The sequence below is a fragment of the Lolium rigidum genome, chromosome 3 (assembly GCF_022539505.1).
Source record: "Lolium rigidum isolate FL_2022 chromosome 3, APGP_CSIRO_Lrig_0.1, whole genome shotgun sequence".
NCBI classification, from domain to species: Eukaryota; Viridiplantae; Streptophyta; class Magnoliopsida; order Poales; family Poaceae; genus Lolium; species Lolium rigidum.
The window spans coordinates 204,314,415-204,328,677 of NC_061510.1; the positions used below are offsets into that span (position 1 = coordinate 204,314,415).

At 44.5% G+C, this 14,263-nt stretch overlaps 1 protein-coding gene across 1 annotated transcript; it reads right to left on the reverse strand.

The window, feature by feature from the left end:
- Window positions 1-216: 216 nt before the first annotated feature.
- LOC124695980 (protein ROOT HAIR DEFECTIVE 3 homolog 2-like) lies at window positions 217-13,262 on the reverse strand. Its single transcript, XM_047228775.1, has 22 exons — window positions 13,094-13,262; window positions 12,729-12,795; window positions 12,493-12,595; window positions 11,694-11,764; window positions 11,511-11,574; window positions 11,359-11,424; window positions 10,981-11,028; window positions 10,837-10,899; window positions 10,709-10,765; window positions 10,389-10,547; window positions 10,190-10,258; window positions 6,027-6,118; window positions 4,804-4,882; window positions 3,258-3,423; window positions 2,699-2,823; window positions 2,264-2,526; window positions 2,065-2,161; window positions 1,790-1,951; window positions 1,599-1,703; window positions 1,100-1,194; window positions 898-994; window positions 217-722 (listed from the first exon to the last, which is right to left on the reverse strand). The coding sequence occupies exons 1-22, from the start codon at window positions 13,260-13,262 to the stop codon at window positions 483-485; spliced, it is 2,457 nt and encodes an 818-aa protein (XP_047084731.1). The 3' UTR covers window positions 217-482.
- Between the last annotated feature and the right edge of the window lie 1,001 nt (window positions 13,263-14,263).

Genomic DNA, 14,263 nt, shown 5'->3' on the forward strand with positions numbered 1-14,263 from the left:
AACAATTCAATTAAGGGGCTGTTTCAGTTAACAATGCCCTAGTGACAGGCCGTACACGCTGCTAGTACACATCAAATGTACGAACCAAAGATATCGCGGGTTCATCGATCGGAGAGTATCCTACCCAAGATAAAACAAACCTTGGTCACTGAACAGTACCACCAGTAAACATGCGTTGTGTATGGAACTATAGTAGTTTCATGGAAATTGGGTTGTCGGATATGTACGTATGTAGTATTATGTAGAGTTCTTTTCATCCTTTTTGACACAATCATGTTCGAGTCTGCACATGCCAACGTTACAGTCGATACACTGCACACGTAGCTACAGTCCGTGGATATTACCATATACTAGTAATCAGCAAATGGCCAACTTTACAGTTCATTCTACTGTTGATCTGCACATCAGGTCATCGTGTAGCAACAAAGCCCGCCCCTGAATACTGAAGCGGCTCTTCCATGAGACGTTTGTGATTAGCGGCTTCAAGACTCATTGTCACTGTTCGAGTCCACCGAGGAGGACGAGGACGCCGAGTCTGGAGAAGCATGGTAGTGCACTTGAGCGTGTTTCCGCGTCTGGTTACTGAAGCTTTGAGCATGGTGTGGCCCGGCGCGAGACATGTGCGAAGAATGCTTCTTGTTGTGGGTCATGTTGACGATCGCAGTTACGATCTCCATGATAGTGGGGAGAAGACTTGACGAAATGGTGAGAAGTCCAGACACCTGCAAATGGCACCATGGCAACTGGAAATTAAGGTAAAAGTGAAATGGAAAAAATGCAATGGGTTCTAGCTGTGAAAATAGATGAGAAATTGCTTGGTAGAAACAACTTCGACTCGTAATATCAAGGGAGAACCCTGGAACTAATATATGTCAAAAGAGGTGTGCAGATCCTTACATTGCCGTTGCGGAAATAAGCAGTTATGTCGTATTGCAACCAAACAGCATAAGACAGTACAAAGGCGAGAAACAGCCCCAGAATATATACAGGGTTCCTGATCACGGTCAAAAGAAATTAACTTGATTAGCCCACCAACATCAGAAGTTAAAAGAGAATTCAAATATTCAACCATAGAAATATTACTTCAGGAGACGATTACCTCAGAAAAAACACAAATTCGTTGAAACCAAGTATAGCAAGAAGCAGAATGGTCCATGCAGGTGGTAACCAGTTGCTACTACGTCTGTGTGCTTCCTGGCGGAATGGTTGGACAGGAAGAATTCGATCAGCACACCACATACTGCAAATATACCAACATATATATACCTAATAAACGCAATTCCACATAACGAGACTACAAGCACTAGTATTCAGAGTAACGGAGGTAGCTATGTGTAAGTCAGTGGGGGCCGCTGCCCCCCTAGACTTGGAAAAATTAAGTGTAGCCATTTTTTTAGGGTGTTAAATGGGAAAACGTAGAATAATTTGCCCCCACCCCCAACGAAAATAAGAATTTGACTTATCCTATCAATTCAACTTTCAACGATCTAAATTATAACGTAGATACCAATTTGCGCTCAAATAAACATAGACTACGGCTATGAAAGAACTGATTGATTGAATGAGCACTTGGGCAGGAAATGACCCAGAAAACAGACCTGCATCGAAATTGCTTGTGCAACAGGATACTCTGTCTCTGCTTTGAATTGCCTCCAGATGGATTTACACTGCACTGGTGTGATTAGTGTATCCTTTGGTGACACCTGTACGAAATAAAAGAAGTTCCAATTTATTTCGCACTTTTGTGCCTTCAGAAACGTAGTAGAGAGACAAGTATAAGAGTCAGCACCTCTTGCCACGTGCTTGAAGCAAGTGGATCGGAAGTGAACTCGATGCTCCTCTTTTGGGAAAGTGGTCCTCCATCTAAAAGGGAAATCATGAGAGCGCGGTCTATTTTATCTTGTTTTTCGTCCAACCGTACAGCTGCCATAACTGACATAAGTCTTAGAGCCTGAAATTTGAAGACGGTAAACAGATTATTATTTTTTGTACACGTGAATTTCAGATGACGGCTTCACCCAAGAATGGAAATATAGTAATTTTGGATATGTGAATCATCAATACCGCCAAGCGTGCTTCTCGGGTGATTGAACGTATATCTTCATTTGCTGTCCATGTTCTTGGCATTGAATCCTTATCACGGCTCAAAACAGTGGAAAACCTATGGATAAACAGAACAGATAGCAAAGATGTTAATGATATATTGGCGTTAGTGCCATCCTTACATTGCCATACACATAAGGACGAAGGAATAAAGTTCTACCTTTCTTTCATACGCATAAGAACGTTTCCAGCTTCTTCTCGAGCTTTCTTTTCTACTGTGCATCTTGCATGTTCCCTTAATTCTAAGACCATTTGAGCAGAAGCTGTCTGGTCCAGCTCATACTCAGAAAGGGAATTTAAAAATCTCAGTATAGCATTTTCAGTCTCACGCCTATATAATCTCCTAATAGATGCCCAAGAGTTTCGGTTGCCAGTTTCTAGGATTGATTGTACAGGTCCAGAAAGTGCATCCGAGAGTTTTTTCTGCAATGTTCAATGATGAAGTGCAAAGCATGAAGATGGAACAAGTTAAAAAACTGTCATGGTGGTAAAAACTTCTAACTGAAGGATTCCAGGAACTTGCTGTTATTTCAGAAAGAAAGGGGGAAGCATGCTGGGGTCTCAAGATTTCACTGTCCGGTGAATAGGAAAATACCTCATAGGTAGCTTTTAGTTCATCCAATTTTGCACTCCTAACAGATTCTGTATGAACCTCTACATGCTGCTGTAGTTTGTTTCTAATACTTGTACCATCCCAGTCCACATGTTTAACTACTGCATCTGCATGGAAACAAAGAAGAAATTGGTCAAAGTAGTTCATATAAATAGGAATATCTATTAAAAACATACACAAATGAGGAATACAAATTCCAGGAGTAAGCATATGAACCATGAATCTACTGCTTACAGCATGATCAACAAGCAAAAGCTAATTGAACTCGAAGTGCAATATGTTGTTGAGAGCAACCTTACATCCATTATTGTGAAGATAAAAAATGAAAGCAGTATTAAAACATTAGAAATATATTTTCACAATACTGCATATGGTTACAGGGTCACATTAATAACATGTCACCCAAATTTATCAATAGAACATCACTAATCATGTACATCACTACCTGAAGAATAAAGCACATGACAAGATAACACTGGTCAAATAATCGCCAAATAATTTGATCCCAAAGATATCTAGAGGCAGGTAGTTGTTTCTTTACCTCTCCATCCAACGTCAAACTCCACTAATGAAGACTGGGCACAGTAACGAGCTGTTACAGCAAATCTCCCACCTGTCCTCAATGATTGTTCTAGATCACTTTTGAATTTATCGAGGACCGTGCAATGCAGATGTTTCACCACTGTTTCAAAAGCAGGATACGCATGCTGCAGAAGATGAGACCAAGTGAACAACACAAGATAAAAATCAAAACATCCCATTTCATTTTTCTAAGAATTGGTAAGACACAGTATCTACTTCAGCTAACTTAATAGAACATAAGAAAGATTCTAAACTGAGTGTCTGAGATGTTTGCAAGATAATACTTGATACTGAAATATATGTACACCACAACAGCCAACAATGTAAACTGGCATAGGCCAAACTGGCATAGGCCAAGCACTGAGCTTAAGAAATTTATCCACCTAGACTGAATATAGAATAAGTGTATTATAAGACAACTATTTCGAGGTCTTGTCTAGGTCCTGAGACTACAAAACTGCCATCTGGGTCCTGGATGTGCCACTAGTGGATCACCCGGGTCCAAATCTCCGCCTACATCTGCCATAGCTGGTACTTTGATGTTAAGTTCCAGGCACCACCACTAGAACCAAAAGTCCGAACTTATGGCGAGAAGGTGGGCAATCAACATATACTGTAACACCCCCTCTCAGCCATGCTACACCAAAAGTCAAAGCCTGAGACTCGGTGCAGCTCAGCTCGGTAGACGGCAGCAGCATATTGGCCGTGACACCAGAGGTATGCTACACCGCACCAAGGCCACCGACTTCAACTTCAGCCATAAGTACGCAGCAGTGAGACCTGCCGCAGCATGCCGTATGGTGAGGACAGCCCCCTGCACTTTAGGAACTCAGCGGTATGAACACGCACATGTCCCCTGTCTGAAATGTCACCGGTCAACGTGCAAACTGGGACGTCAAATGCATTGGGGCAGCTTCGGACCTGGATAATTCACTAACTGCACTTCCACCGCCTGGGACGATTTTCAAAGTTCAAGGGTCCATGTGAAAGACCCTGAAATAGTTTAAGGACCTATGATGTGTTAGGGATGTATAGTGCCTTATCCTAAGGGTTTTCTGCATATTGCCACACTTGTACATGTATTGGCCGTTGGCCCGTGTGAATGTCAGTTGCTCACTTCACAACATGGTATTAGAGCTTAAGGTCTTGAGTTCGAATCCTGGTTTTCGCAATTTATTCTAAAATTGTTGTTGCCCCCTCGTTGTCACGTATAGGCCTTTTGAGTCATACCTCACCGGTCCATGTACAAAGCCTCTTGAGCCTACTTCTGAGTCTACAGCGTTTGACTTGTCTTCCAATCGCGCGTGAGGGAGTGTTAAAGTGCATAAGTGAATTGCAGTAGCGCTTATTAATTAGGAGTTTTGGTTGCGTTGGCTAGTGCATAAAGCTTGACATGGTATCAGACTAAAGCAAGATGGGCATCCTCGTAAGAAATCATCCTAACTGGTTACAATGCTACTTTCTTCAAGTCAAGAGTGAAATAAGAGTATCAATGAGCAACGTACATGTAGAATATCCGATTCTAACTGTTGACGCTTAACAGTTCTGACACTTTCATCGAAGTACATGGCTTCCATGTCATACCTGCAAGAAAATGCATTAAGCTCAGACCATACGAAATAAATGTCAAGACCATTTTCTTCATGTGCTTTCAAGAATCAAGACACACTAAAAGAAGCACCGACTAAAACAATCCAAACATCTCTACATTTGTACTACTTTGTAGTGCCAAAACACCCAAATAAAGTCAGTTGAGTCAGAACAAAAGAAAATGCTACAAGGAAATCATCATTGTAAAAAGCAAGATTCTTTACAGGTTTCCACCACATGAAACTTTACACCTCAGAATATGGTACAGTACAAACGAATGGCAGTATTTTTAAAAGTGAGGTAATCATTAAGAAACCGTACACCTCAGAATATGTTGCGGGTGGGTAGGATCCTAGACCGGGAAGGTACCGGAGTTAGTGGATGCTGCGATTAGGAAGCGTGTAAATATCCGTTGTGTCCACGAGACTAGATGGGCGGGCCAGAAGGCGAGGGAAGTTGAGAATACCGGCTTCAAGCTTTGGTATTCAGGTTTAGCCAGTACTAGGAACTGCGTAAGCATCCTCATAGATAAGAGCCTTAAGGATTGAGTACTGGACGTTCGGAGCTCTTCATTGGAGGAGAATCATTATGAACTATATAGCTTCCGAGTATGACTACTGTCCACTGCTGTTTAAAGAACATAAGAGGATATGACCAACATCTAGCCTCAGTTTGCGGTTGCTAAACTGTGTTGTGCTCAACTTATAATTTGCTATGAAAAGTAGAGCCATGGAGCAGAAAATTATTGGCTATCTGACAAGAAAAATAGGTAAAAGCTGGTTCAGAATGCTGGAACGAATCCCTGGTAGATAGAGGAGCATGACAAACTAACGAAAATAAGTGGGTGCATCCATCGATTGATATGTTGGGTAACAATTACTTTCCATATATGCAGTACATGAAATGTATCTAGCAATATATAACCACAGAGTTAGAACGAAACAAAGACTGAACATACCGTGTGCAAGGGAAAAGCTTTAGTATTACACCTCTGAAGCAAACGAGCAGCACATAATAAAACTAACAGGTTCAGGAATTTCTTAATCGAGAAGACAAGCATTATGGATCATGACAACCGAGTGATTATCTTAATTTTGTACAAAGAACGTTGCCAAGAAAAGTATAGACAGTCACTCACTCTGATAGATAAGAATCAACAATGGCACTGAGCTTCATTCCAAAACCTGTTACTGGACCAGATTTTGCAGCTGCCTCTAGCTCCAACCAACCCTGCAGAGCGAAATATTTAATTCCCAAGGTACAAACAAAAGAAAAACTCCGCCAATTTTCTTTAGGCATAATCGGACCCCAGCATAAAGGAGGGGGGTTGTGATAGGCTTGATGAGCCAACGTAAAAACTTGCCATTCCTATGGATATGAAAGCCAATAGAAACTTGTTGGGGGTGTAACCCTCTCAATAACAGCATACTGTAACCCAGGTGTGGTGTTAAATGAGCAAGGTCCAGGAAGTTACCCCCTTAGTGGAGCGCTACATCATCGTAAGGGTCTATGTAAGAAGACATAGGGATATGAGTATCCTAGACAAACTAGTTGTTGGGAATCTAGTCCTGAATGTCGAGCATCAAGAGACATTGTTGGGAGGACTTGGAGGGCATGGTTAGAAGCATACCTACAAATGAGAAGCTCAAGGAGATATGAATGTTCATGTGGGTACATAAAAAATGGGGCTTGATAGGGTACATGGGGGCTTTGGGTAGAGAGATAGGAACCGAGAGGGTAAGGACATCTTAGGCTTTGCTATAGTCTACAATCTATTGGTAGCTAGGTGCTCAAGGAGATATGATGTTCATGTGGGTACATAAAAAATGGGGCTTGATGGGGTACATGGGGGATTTGGGTAGGGATATAGGAATCGAGAGGGTAAGGACATCTTAGGTTTTGCTATAGTCTACAATCTATTGGTAGCTACCAATAGATTGTAGACCCTAAGATGTCCTTGAGTAAAGAGCTTCTCATTTGTAGGTACGCTAGTCTCTAGGTACCATCTTACAATCCAAACATGCTCGCCTATCTGTTCTCCGGGGAATTTGATGATAACCCCCCTAGTTGGTGCCACTTTTATCATAACCCCCCCTTGTGTCACTGACATGTGGGGTCCGGCCCCACGTGTCAGCGACACAAAGGGGGGTTATGATAAAAGTACCCCCAACGGGGGGGGGGGGGTTATCATCAATTTTACCCTGTTCTCCTAGCAAGGAAAAAATCTATCATTGTATTATGAAGGCATTAGCCTAAAGAACCCATGGTGGTGGAATGAGGATGTCCAAAAGGCATGGCAGGAGCACAAGCAATATAGTGCAGTACAAAGAGGCCAAGAAGAAAGCAAGGCAAGCTGTGAGGGAAGCAAAGGGACGGGCCCATGATGAGCTATATCAGCTACTAGGCACAAGGGAAGTCGAAAACAACATCTACAAGGATGGGAAAATTCGTGAGAGGAAGACAATCGACCTCAACCAAGTTAATGCATCAAGGATTAGACTGGTCGACTTCTAGTGGAAGACGAGGAGATCAAAAAAAGATGGAGAGATTTAGTTTGATGGTTGTCCACTGGTGGGAATGGCGTCGCTATGCCTGAGTTCGATGACTCCTTTGAGGGCACCAACAAAAAATTCGTGCGGAGGATCCAAGAGCTTGAGGTTAAGGAAGCCCTAAAAGGATGAAAGGGGGGAAGCCCTAGGCGGCTAGGCATATATTTCGGTCAATAAAGATTCTCAAAGAGTGGAGGAAAACTATATTAATACATTACTTCAAGAACAAAGAGGGTATTTAAAGTTGTATTAATTAACGAGGAATTAAGCTTATGGGCCATACTAGCTCTCGGAAGGAGTTGCTGAGTGTCACTTGAGAAGAGTGATGAACGTCACAATAGACAATTTGGTTTATGCTTGTTGCTACACCAACTTATGGAGAGATATAGGGATCATAAGGACCTCCATATGGTTTTCATTTACTTGGAGAAGGCATATGACAAAATATCAAGGACGGGTGAGGAGAAAGGACAGGAAACGCTTCGTGGCTCCTGCTCTCGCCCCCGCGGGCGACGGCAGGGGCGGAAACCTAGCCCGTCCAACAGCCACCCCCCTCCTCCCCTCCCCTGCCGCCGCCGGCGGGAGCCGCCGGGCAAAGCTCGGGCGGTGCCGGCGGCGGCGGGATCTCCTCTTCGCGTGCTAGGGCGGCCTCGCGGGGCGGTCGCATCTGGTGGCGTCGGTCTCCTCCGCTCCTCTGCCCGGCGGCGCAGTGAGGCTCGGCGGAGCCTCCTTGGCGAGCTTGGTGGCCTCTGGGCGGCGCATCGGCGGGGGATGCGTCGACGGAGGGCGTTTCTGCCGGCGGCGCGCCGGCTCGGGCTCGATCTGGGCCTGCTGCGGGCCTGCAGGCCTGGGGCGGGTTCGGCTGGGCCAAATCTTGGATCTTGCAGTGGTGTCGTGTCCTGCATCGGTGGCAGGGCGCCCCCCTCCAAGGCCTCGACGTTCGGCAGCTCGGCGGCAGGGGGCGTGAGCCGGTTCCTCTCGCTGGCCGGCGTGGCGTCGGGCGGCAGGGTGCCTGCTTGCGGTGTGCCGGCCTGTGGTGGTCGGTGCGTGGCTGCAAGAGTCGTCTCCTCTTTACTCAGACATCAGCCTGCAGGGGGTTGCCGCTGGGGCTGGCGAGTGCCATGGTTTCGCAGTGGCGGCCATGGTGGCGACGCGCTTCCCACCCGGGGGGCCGTCGTGGCTGGGTGTTGAGCCCCTCTGTCTTGCCATCAGTTGCAGGGGACGCTGCTTCCTTCTGTACCGGTGTGCCCTATGGTTCTGCAGATGGCGTCCATGGGTGCGGTCTCCTCTCCGATGCGAGGTGAGCCGTGGCAGCGGTGGTGGTGACTTCTTCTTGCCGGTTGCTGGGCTCCGGTGTCGGGTCCTTGTCGGAGCTCTGTGGCGCGTTGAGGGTGCTCTTTGCGAGAGTGCTCAATGGGTGTGTCTCTGCTTGGTGATGCCCTTCGACTCTAGCTGGCGGCACACAGGCGTCGTGGCGTCGTCTCGGCCGCGCGCGACCCTTCGGCAGCCCCCTCGACGCAGATGGTGTCGGTGCGTAGGGTGGTCTCGGTTGCGCGCTTCCCTTCGATTACGTCGACGGTGCAGTGTCGTTGCTAAGTCTCGGCGATCCAATGCCGTTCGATTACTCCGGCGAGGACTAGAGCTGTAGTGCCCCTCTTGCGTATCCCTGGGCTCTTCCTTGTGATCGCTGTACTTGGGTTGCGATGAGTTCTCATCGGCAACCGCCCCATAGGTTTGTGGGGTGGCCACTTTTCCTCCTCGGTCTTGTGTGTTGTGGGTGTGTGTTTTTCTTTTTATTCTCCATCCTTGTAACCCCTGTGTACTCTGGTCCATTTGGACCCATCTTGTAGAGGCTGAAAGGCTTCATAGGCAACTTGACTGAATATATGTTCAGGCTGGCTTATGCCCGCCGTAGTCACAGTCAAAAAAAAAAAAAAAAATATCAAGGACCGCCATGTTGTGGCCATTAAAGAAACATAAAGTCCTAGCAAAGTACATTACCCTCGTCAAGGATATGTTTACCAATGTGGTGACGAGTTTTCGGGCATGTGATAGTGAAACCAATACTTGGAAGGATATGTTCACAAATGTGGTTCACCAACAAATGAAATGACTAAACCAGGAACAAGGTAATACATGATAGGGTAGGTGTGGCAACAATCGACGAGAAGTTTGCCGAACACCGACTAAGGTGGTTTGGGCATATCCAATAGAGACATCTAGATGCACCAGTGAATAGTGGGATTCAAAGGGTGGCGGCAATACGAACGATAGGGTGACCAAAGTTCACATGGGAGGAGGCGGTGAAAAGGGGACTTGGAAGGATTGGAACATAAGCGTATCCAGCATCCCTCAAGCCTAGGCACTTGCCCAAGCTTGCTGGAGGTGCTTCCTTTCATTTTTTTTTTTCATAGAAATTTGAACAAAAAAAATAGCAACTTAAGCGTTTAAATTTGCAATATGCCCAGGCTCCCAAATGTTCCTGGGTCTGCCACTAAATTGGAATGTACCTATAGATTTGACACTTGATATGACTGCATGGAAATCAGCAATCCACGTGTCGGAACCTTAATTTACTTTTATTGTACTCTATTCTTTCTCTCTTTATTCTTTGGTTGCCACAAGTTTTTGTTGGGTTTCATCTCTAGCCTACCACAACTTGCTTGGTACAAAAGACTTTACTCGTGTTGTTCAGTAGCAAGAAGAAAAAATTAAGAACAAGTATAACGTAAGAGTAAGTTACTAAGGTCACCTCATCCGACATAAAAGATCGAAGCCTTTCATCTGCAATCTCTTCACAACGAACAGTAGCAACCATGACCTACAAAATGCAGAAGGAAAGAAAATTAAATGTATAATTTATAATATAAAACTGTTTTGAAGCATGCTTATGTACCCAATGAAGTGTAGTTGTCTCACAACACTGTCATTAGAAACCACAATAAACTAACCTTGTGAGCAGGAAGGTTTAGATCCTTATTTTCCTGTATTACTTTCCAGATCTGCATCGCACTAATACAGAAAGCTGAAGCAGGTATCACACCCCTTCTATCAGCTGCTAAACCGCTTGGAGCAATTGAGTTAATAAACCTGTTCCTGAGTTTCCCAACCTGCAAGGAAGTAACAAAAATTAAACGGTACACTACAAGGTCTTATCTCTCAAAAATAAGGACTAACTTAGATACTGACTCCGCAAACAAACCCCCTAAACTAAAATATAGTTGCAACCAGTACGTGAGAGAAAAGTAAAGTATATTATCTTCTAATATACCTGCTCCTTAAATAGTTCTTCTTTCTCTTCATAACTTGACAAAGCAGTGACATCCACCTTTATATTGCAGAAAATATATGTCGGTCGATATACGCAAATCCCACTTTCAGTAAAACTCATGCACTTACATTAAAGAAATCACTTAGCGCAGCTTCCTTGAAGACTTCTGGTTTGGGAACAGAATCCCATATCTGGTAAAAACAAAAAAAATATGATTATTACAGTATGACAAAAGGGAAAAGAAAGGTGAGCAGAAAATAAGACATGAACACCTTCTGAATATCCTCCGTTAGAGCCTGGGCAAGATACTCTACAGGAGTCTGCAAAGAAGAGGAAAATAATAACGAAGCATGAGTACTGAATGCCACTCAGTTTGCTAGCGGCTTCTGCGCTCGCTAAGCCCCATCATGGTTCGAGGCCTGGCCTCCCTGTGGTGCCCCACAGCTGTTTTTATAAATAAAAATGTCATGGGTGCTATTGCCTGTTGACCAAGTTATTCCATATATGTTAAGCATGGATGTGTGCATTGAATCATGCAGAGGCCAGGGGAGAGTTCTCTTCCGTAATCTAAATAAATACAAGTTGAGCAGATCTGAATGCAGAGGTAGAAGAACAAAATTGTGCGTCTCGGTTTCTAGAACTGTACAAACCTTTGTTTTGTCGCGAATCACAAGTAGCAGTGTCGTTTTGCGAGGGCTGAATAAACGCATCAGAACCTTGAATAGACAAAAAAAAATCATAAGAAAAATTTCATAATTAGACAAAAATAGTACTCCATATGTCTCACTGCAACTGAGATTACCTCAAATATTGTTTTCAAAAGGGGCCTGTTAGCAGCCTGTTCTCGGCCTATGTCATGACACCACCTATAGAGTGCATATTTACCAAGCCACGTGATTAGGTTGAGCAAAATTGCTCTCTGCCCATTGCACTAATTTAGATATAAGTCACCAACAAAAGTATACTGAACAACATCACAACTCACAAATTTATCATAACAATATCTGAAACTGCAAGAGCAAAAAGGGCACTCTGCTTCTCAAAGGCAGTATCATCCTGCACAAATAACAGACACTTAATAAGAAAACGTCGCCTGAGAGCGGAGATAATACTAATCAGTTAAAAAGTGGAAACAAAAGGTAAAGAGCCTCACTCAACAAAAGAAACGTCAAATTTATGGTCAGAAGTCAGAAGTGACAGGGTATGTATGGTTTAAGTTGATGGCTTCATTTTATAGAACTTGATACTTTGTAGTAATACTTTTTGTAATAAAGATGGCTCCGTGCACCACCCAATGCAGCGCTCCCTCCTTTTATTAAAAAAAAAGTTGATGACTGAAATTCTACTAGTTCAAATTGTTGTCGATGAAGGGATTGATTGTTTGCATTTATAGCTCAAGATCAATTGCTTGTATTTAGGCTGCAAAATAGTCAACAAGCTGTACTACTCCATTTATAGCTTGATGCAACCACGAGTACTGAGAACCTCCATTCTGTGCTGGAAACAAGAGCATAACTACATAGGAATTTAATAAGGTTACTAATGCAGCATGTGAATGGCAGCCATTTTCTTCTCAGCGGGTTAAACACTTTGTGGTACAAAGGAAATAAGTTATGTGTACTACTTTTGAGGACATGAATCAACATATATAAGAGGCAAAGGACTCAATGAATGCTAAAGACTGAGGAATATATGGTTCATCCACAGAATCTGGCATAAAACAAAGAAAACTGAAAGCAGAATATCTGAACATCGAACAGATTTGCAAGCAGAAAATGATTCACCTCCCCTCTTTCCCTCCCATCCGTCCCCTCCAAATCCATAACAACAGTGAAGGGCTCAATGCCAACAGCTTTGGCAACCCACATTCCCTTAGTGGTCTGGTTCCTGGCATCAGAAGCAGAGCAATAAGTACTTAACATAAAAGCAGCGCGCGTGTAACATCACAATCAATTCCACATGCTTGCATGCATGCCACTAGGAAATGGAACAACTGAAGAGAAGACGACTCAGCCTTTACCTCCCTTTCAAGGCATCCATCTCCGTGAAGCTTGTCCCGAAGAGGCGGTTGAGCAAGGTGCTTTTCCCTGGTGGGTGAACAAAGTAGCCATCAGGAATTCAGAACCGCTAGCCGTCAGGAAATTTTCGAATTGATGAACTACCTAAGCAAAACCGGTAACTACTGCCCTACGCAATCGCACCGTAGGAGACGAAACGGATTGCACGTTACTCCAGGAATGAAATCAAATCGCAGACGACGCGCACAACGGGAACGAGTATTCGTGTTAATTGCTAAGCCGATTTTATCGTTCCCACCGCCGCAAAAAAAACGTTGGCTAGGAACACCACGGCCACGAGGAGAAGCCGTAGGTGGATAGTACTCACCGCTGCCCTGGGGCCCGAAGATGGAGACGACGGCGTAGGAGAGGCCCCGCGAGGCGAGCCCCGCCGCGGCCGCGAACCGCTCCATCGCCGCGCCGTCCATCTCCCCGTCGGCGCCCACGACCTGCGTGGCGGGGCACTCGGGGCCATCCGCCGCCGCCGTGGCCGCCATGGCAGGAGTCCCGGGGAAGCGAAGGATCGAAGCGAGACGCTTCGCGCGGAGCAGGAGGGAGAAGGGGACAGGTGGCCGCGCGACGGGGGCCAGGGTTTTATGCTGAATGGTTTTTAACGGGAAGAAGGAGAAGGATGGCGTGCCAGTGCCACGGACGGATGGCGAAGGCGACCCCGACTCGACTCGACTAGAACGGCCACGGCGATTTCCATTTCGCCACACCTCTGTCTGACTTTGCTTTTGTTCAAATATTTTAACGGAACACACAAGTATACTTGGGACACGCATTCTTCGAGTGTATGTACTGCGAGACCATCGATACAATTTTAACTAGTAAAACTATTATAAAAAAATTGGGTGTGCCTATATCTCACTTGACCCGAGATTTTCGTAAATCTCGGTCACCTCATAAAAGTGCAACTACAGTTTAAAAAAAGGTGCAACTCGGTTCAGTTGCACATTTCTGGCAGAAAAGTATAATTGCACTTTTTAACTGAAAAATACAACTCAACCACTTTTTTGTAAGTGACTTAGACTTGAGAAAATTTCAGTTGACTGAGACATAGAATAACCGAAAAATTAACCGTAGTATTCTCATCTTCTCATTTCAAAAAAACTCAGAAATGGTCATGTCATCTTACGAGAATTTATATTGTCGTGGATATGACTACGGCAGGTGCTACATGGTGCAACACTTTATTAATGCAGGGTAAGGTGGCGTAGCCATCTACGAAGCGAGGTGCACAGGACACGGGTTTTACCAAGGTTCAGCCCCTCCGGAGAGTAAAAGGCATATATCCTACTATATCTATTACTCAGTGCAGTTTTTGTAAGGGTATTTTACCTTTATCCATTATTTTGGTAACTATGACACCGTGCTAGAGTATTTGGTCTAATACTTGTCTACAAGATGATTCCCACGTATTAGCCAAAAAGGTATAATGGTATATCAATGGAACAAGAAGGCAATGGGAGACCCCCCACTTCAATGAAAAATCAAC

What these genes read in the sequence shown, in the direction of transcription:
- LOC124695980 (XM_047228775.1), bottom strand. Translation starts at nt 13,262, where the DNA reads ATGGCGGCCACGGCGGCGGCGGATGGCCCCGAGTGCCCCGCCACGCAG. An exon ending in CTTCGGGCCCCAGGGCAGCG is followed by an intron (nt 12,796 to 13,093) that starts GTGAGTACTATC and finishes TTCACCCACCAG; the next exon opens with GGAAAAGCACCTTGCTCAAC. An exon ending in GTTGATTCTTATCTATCAGA is followed by an intron (nt 4,883 to 6,026) that starts GTGAGTGACTGT and finishes ATTTTCTTGCAG; the next exon opens with GTATGACATGGAAGCCATGT.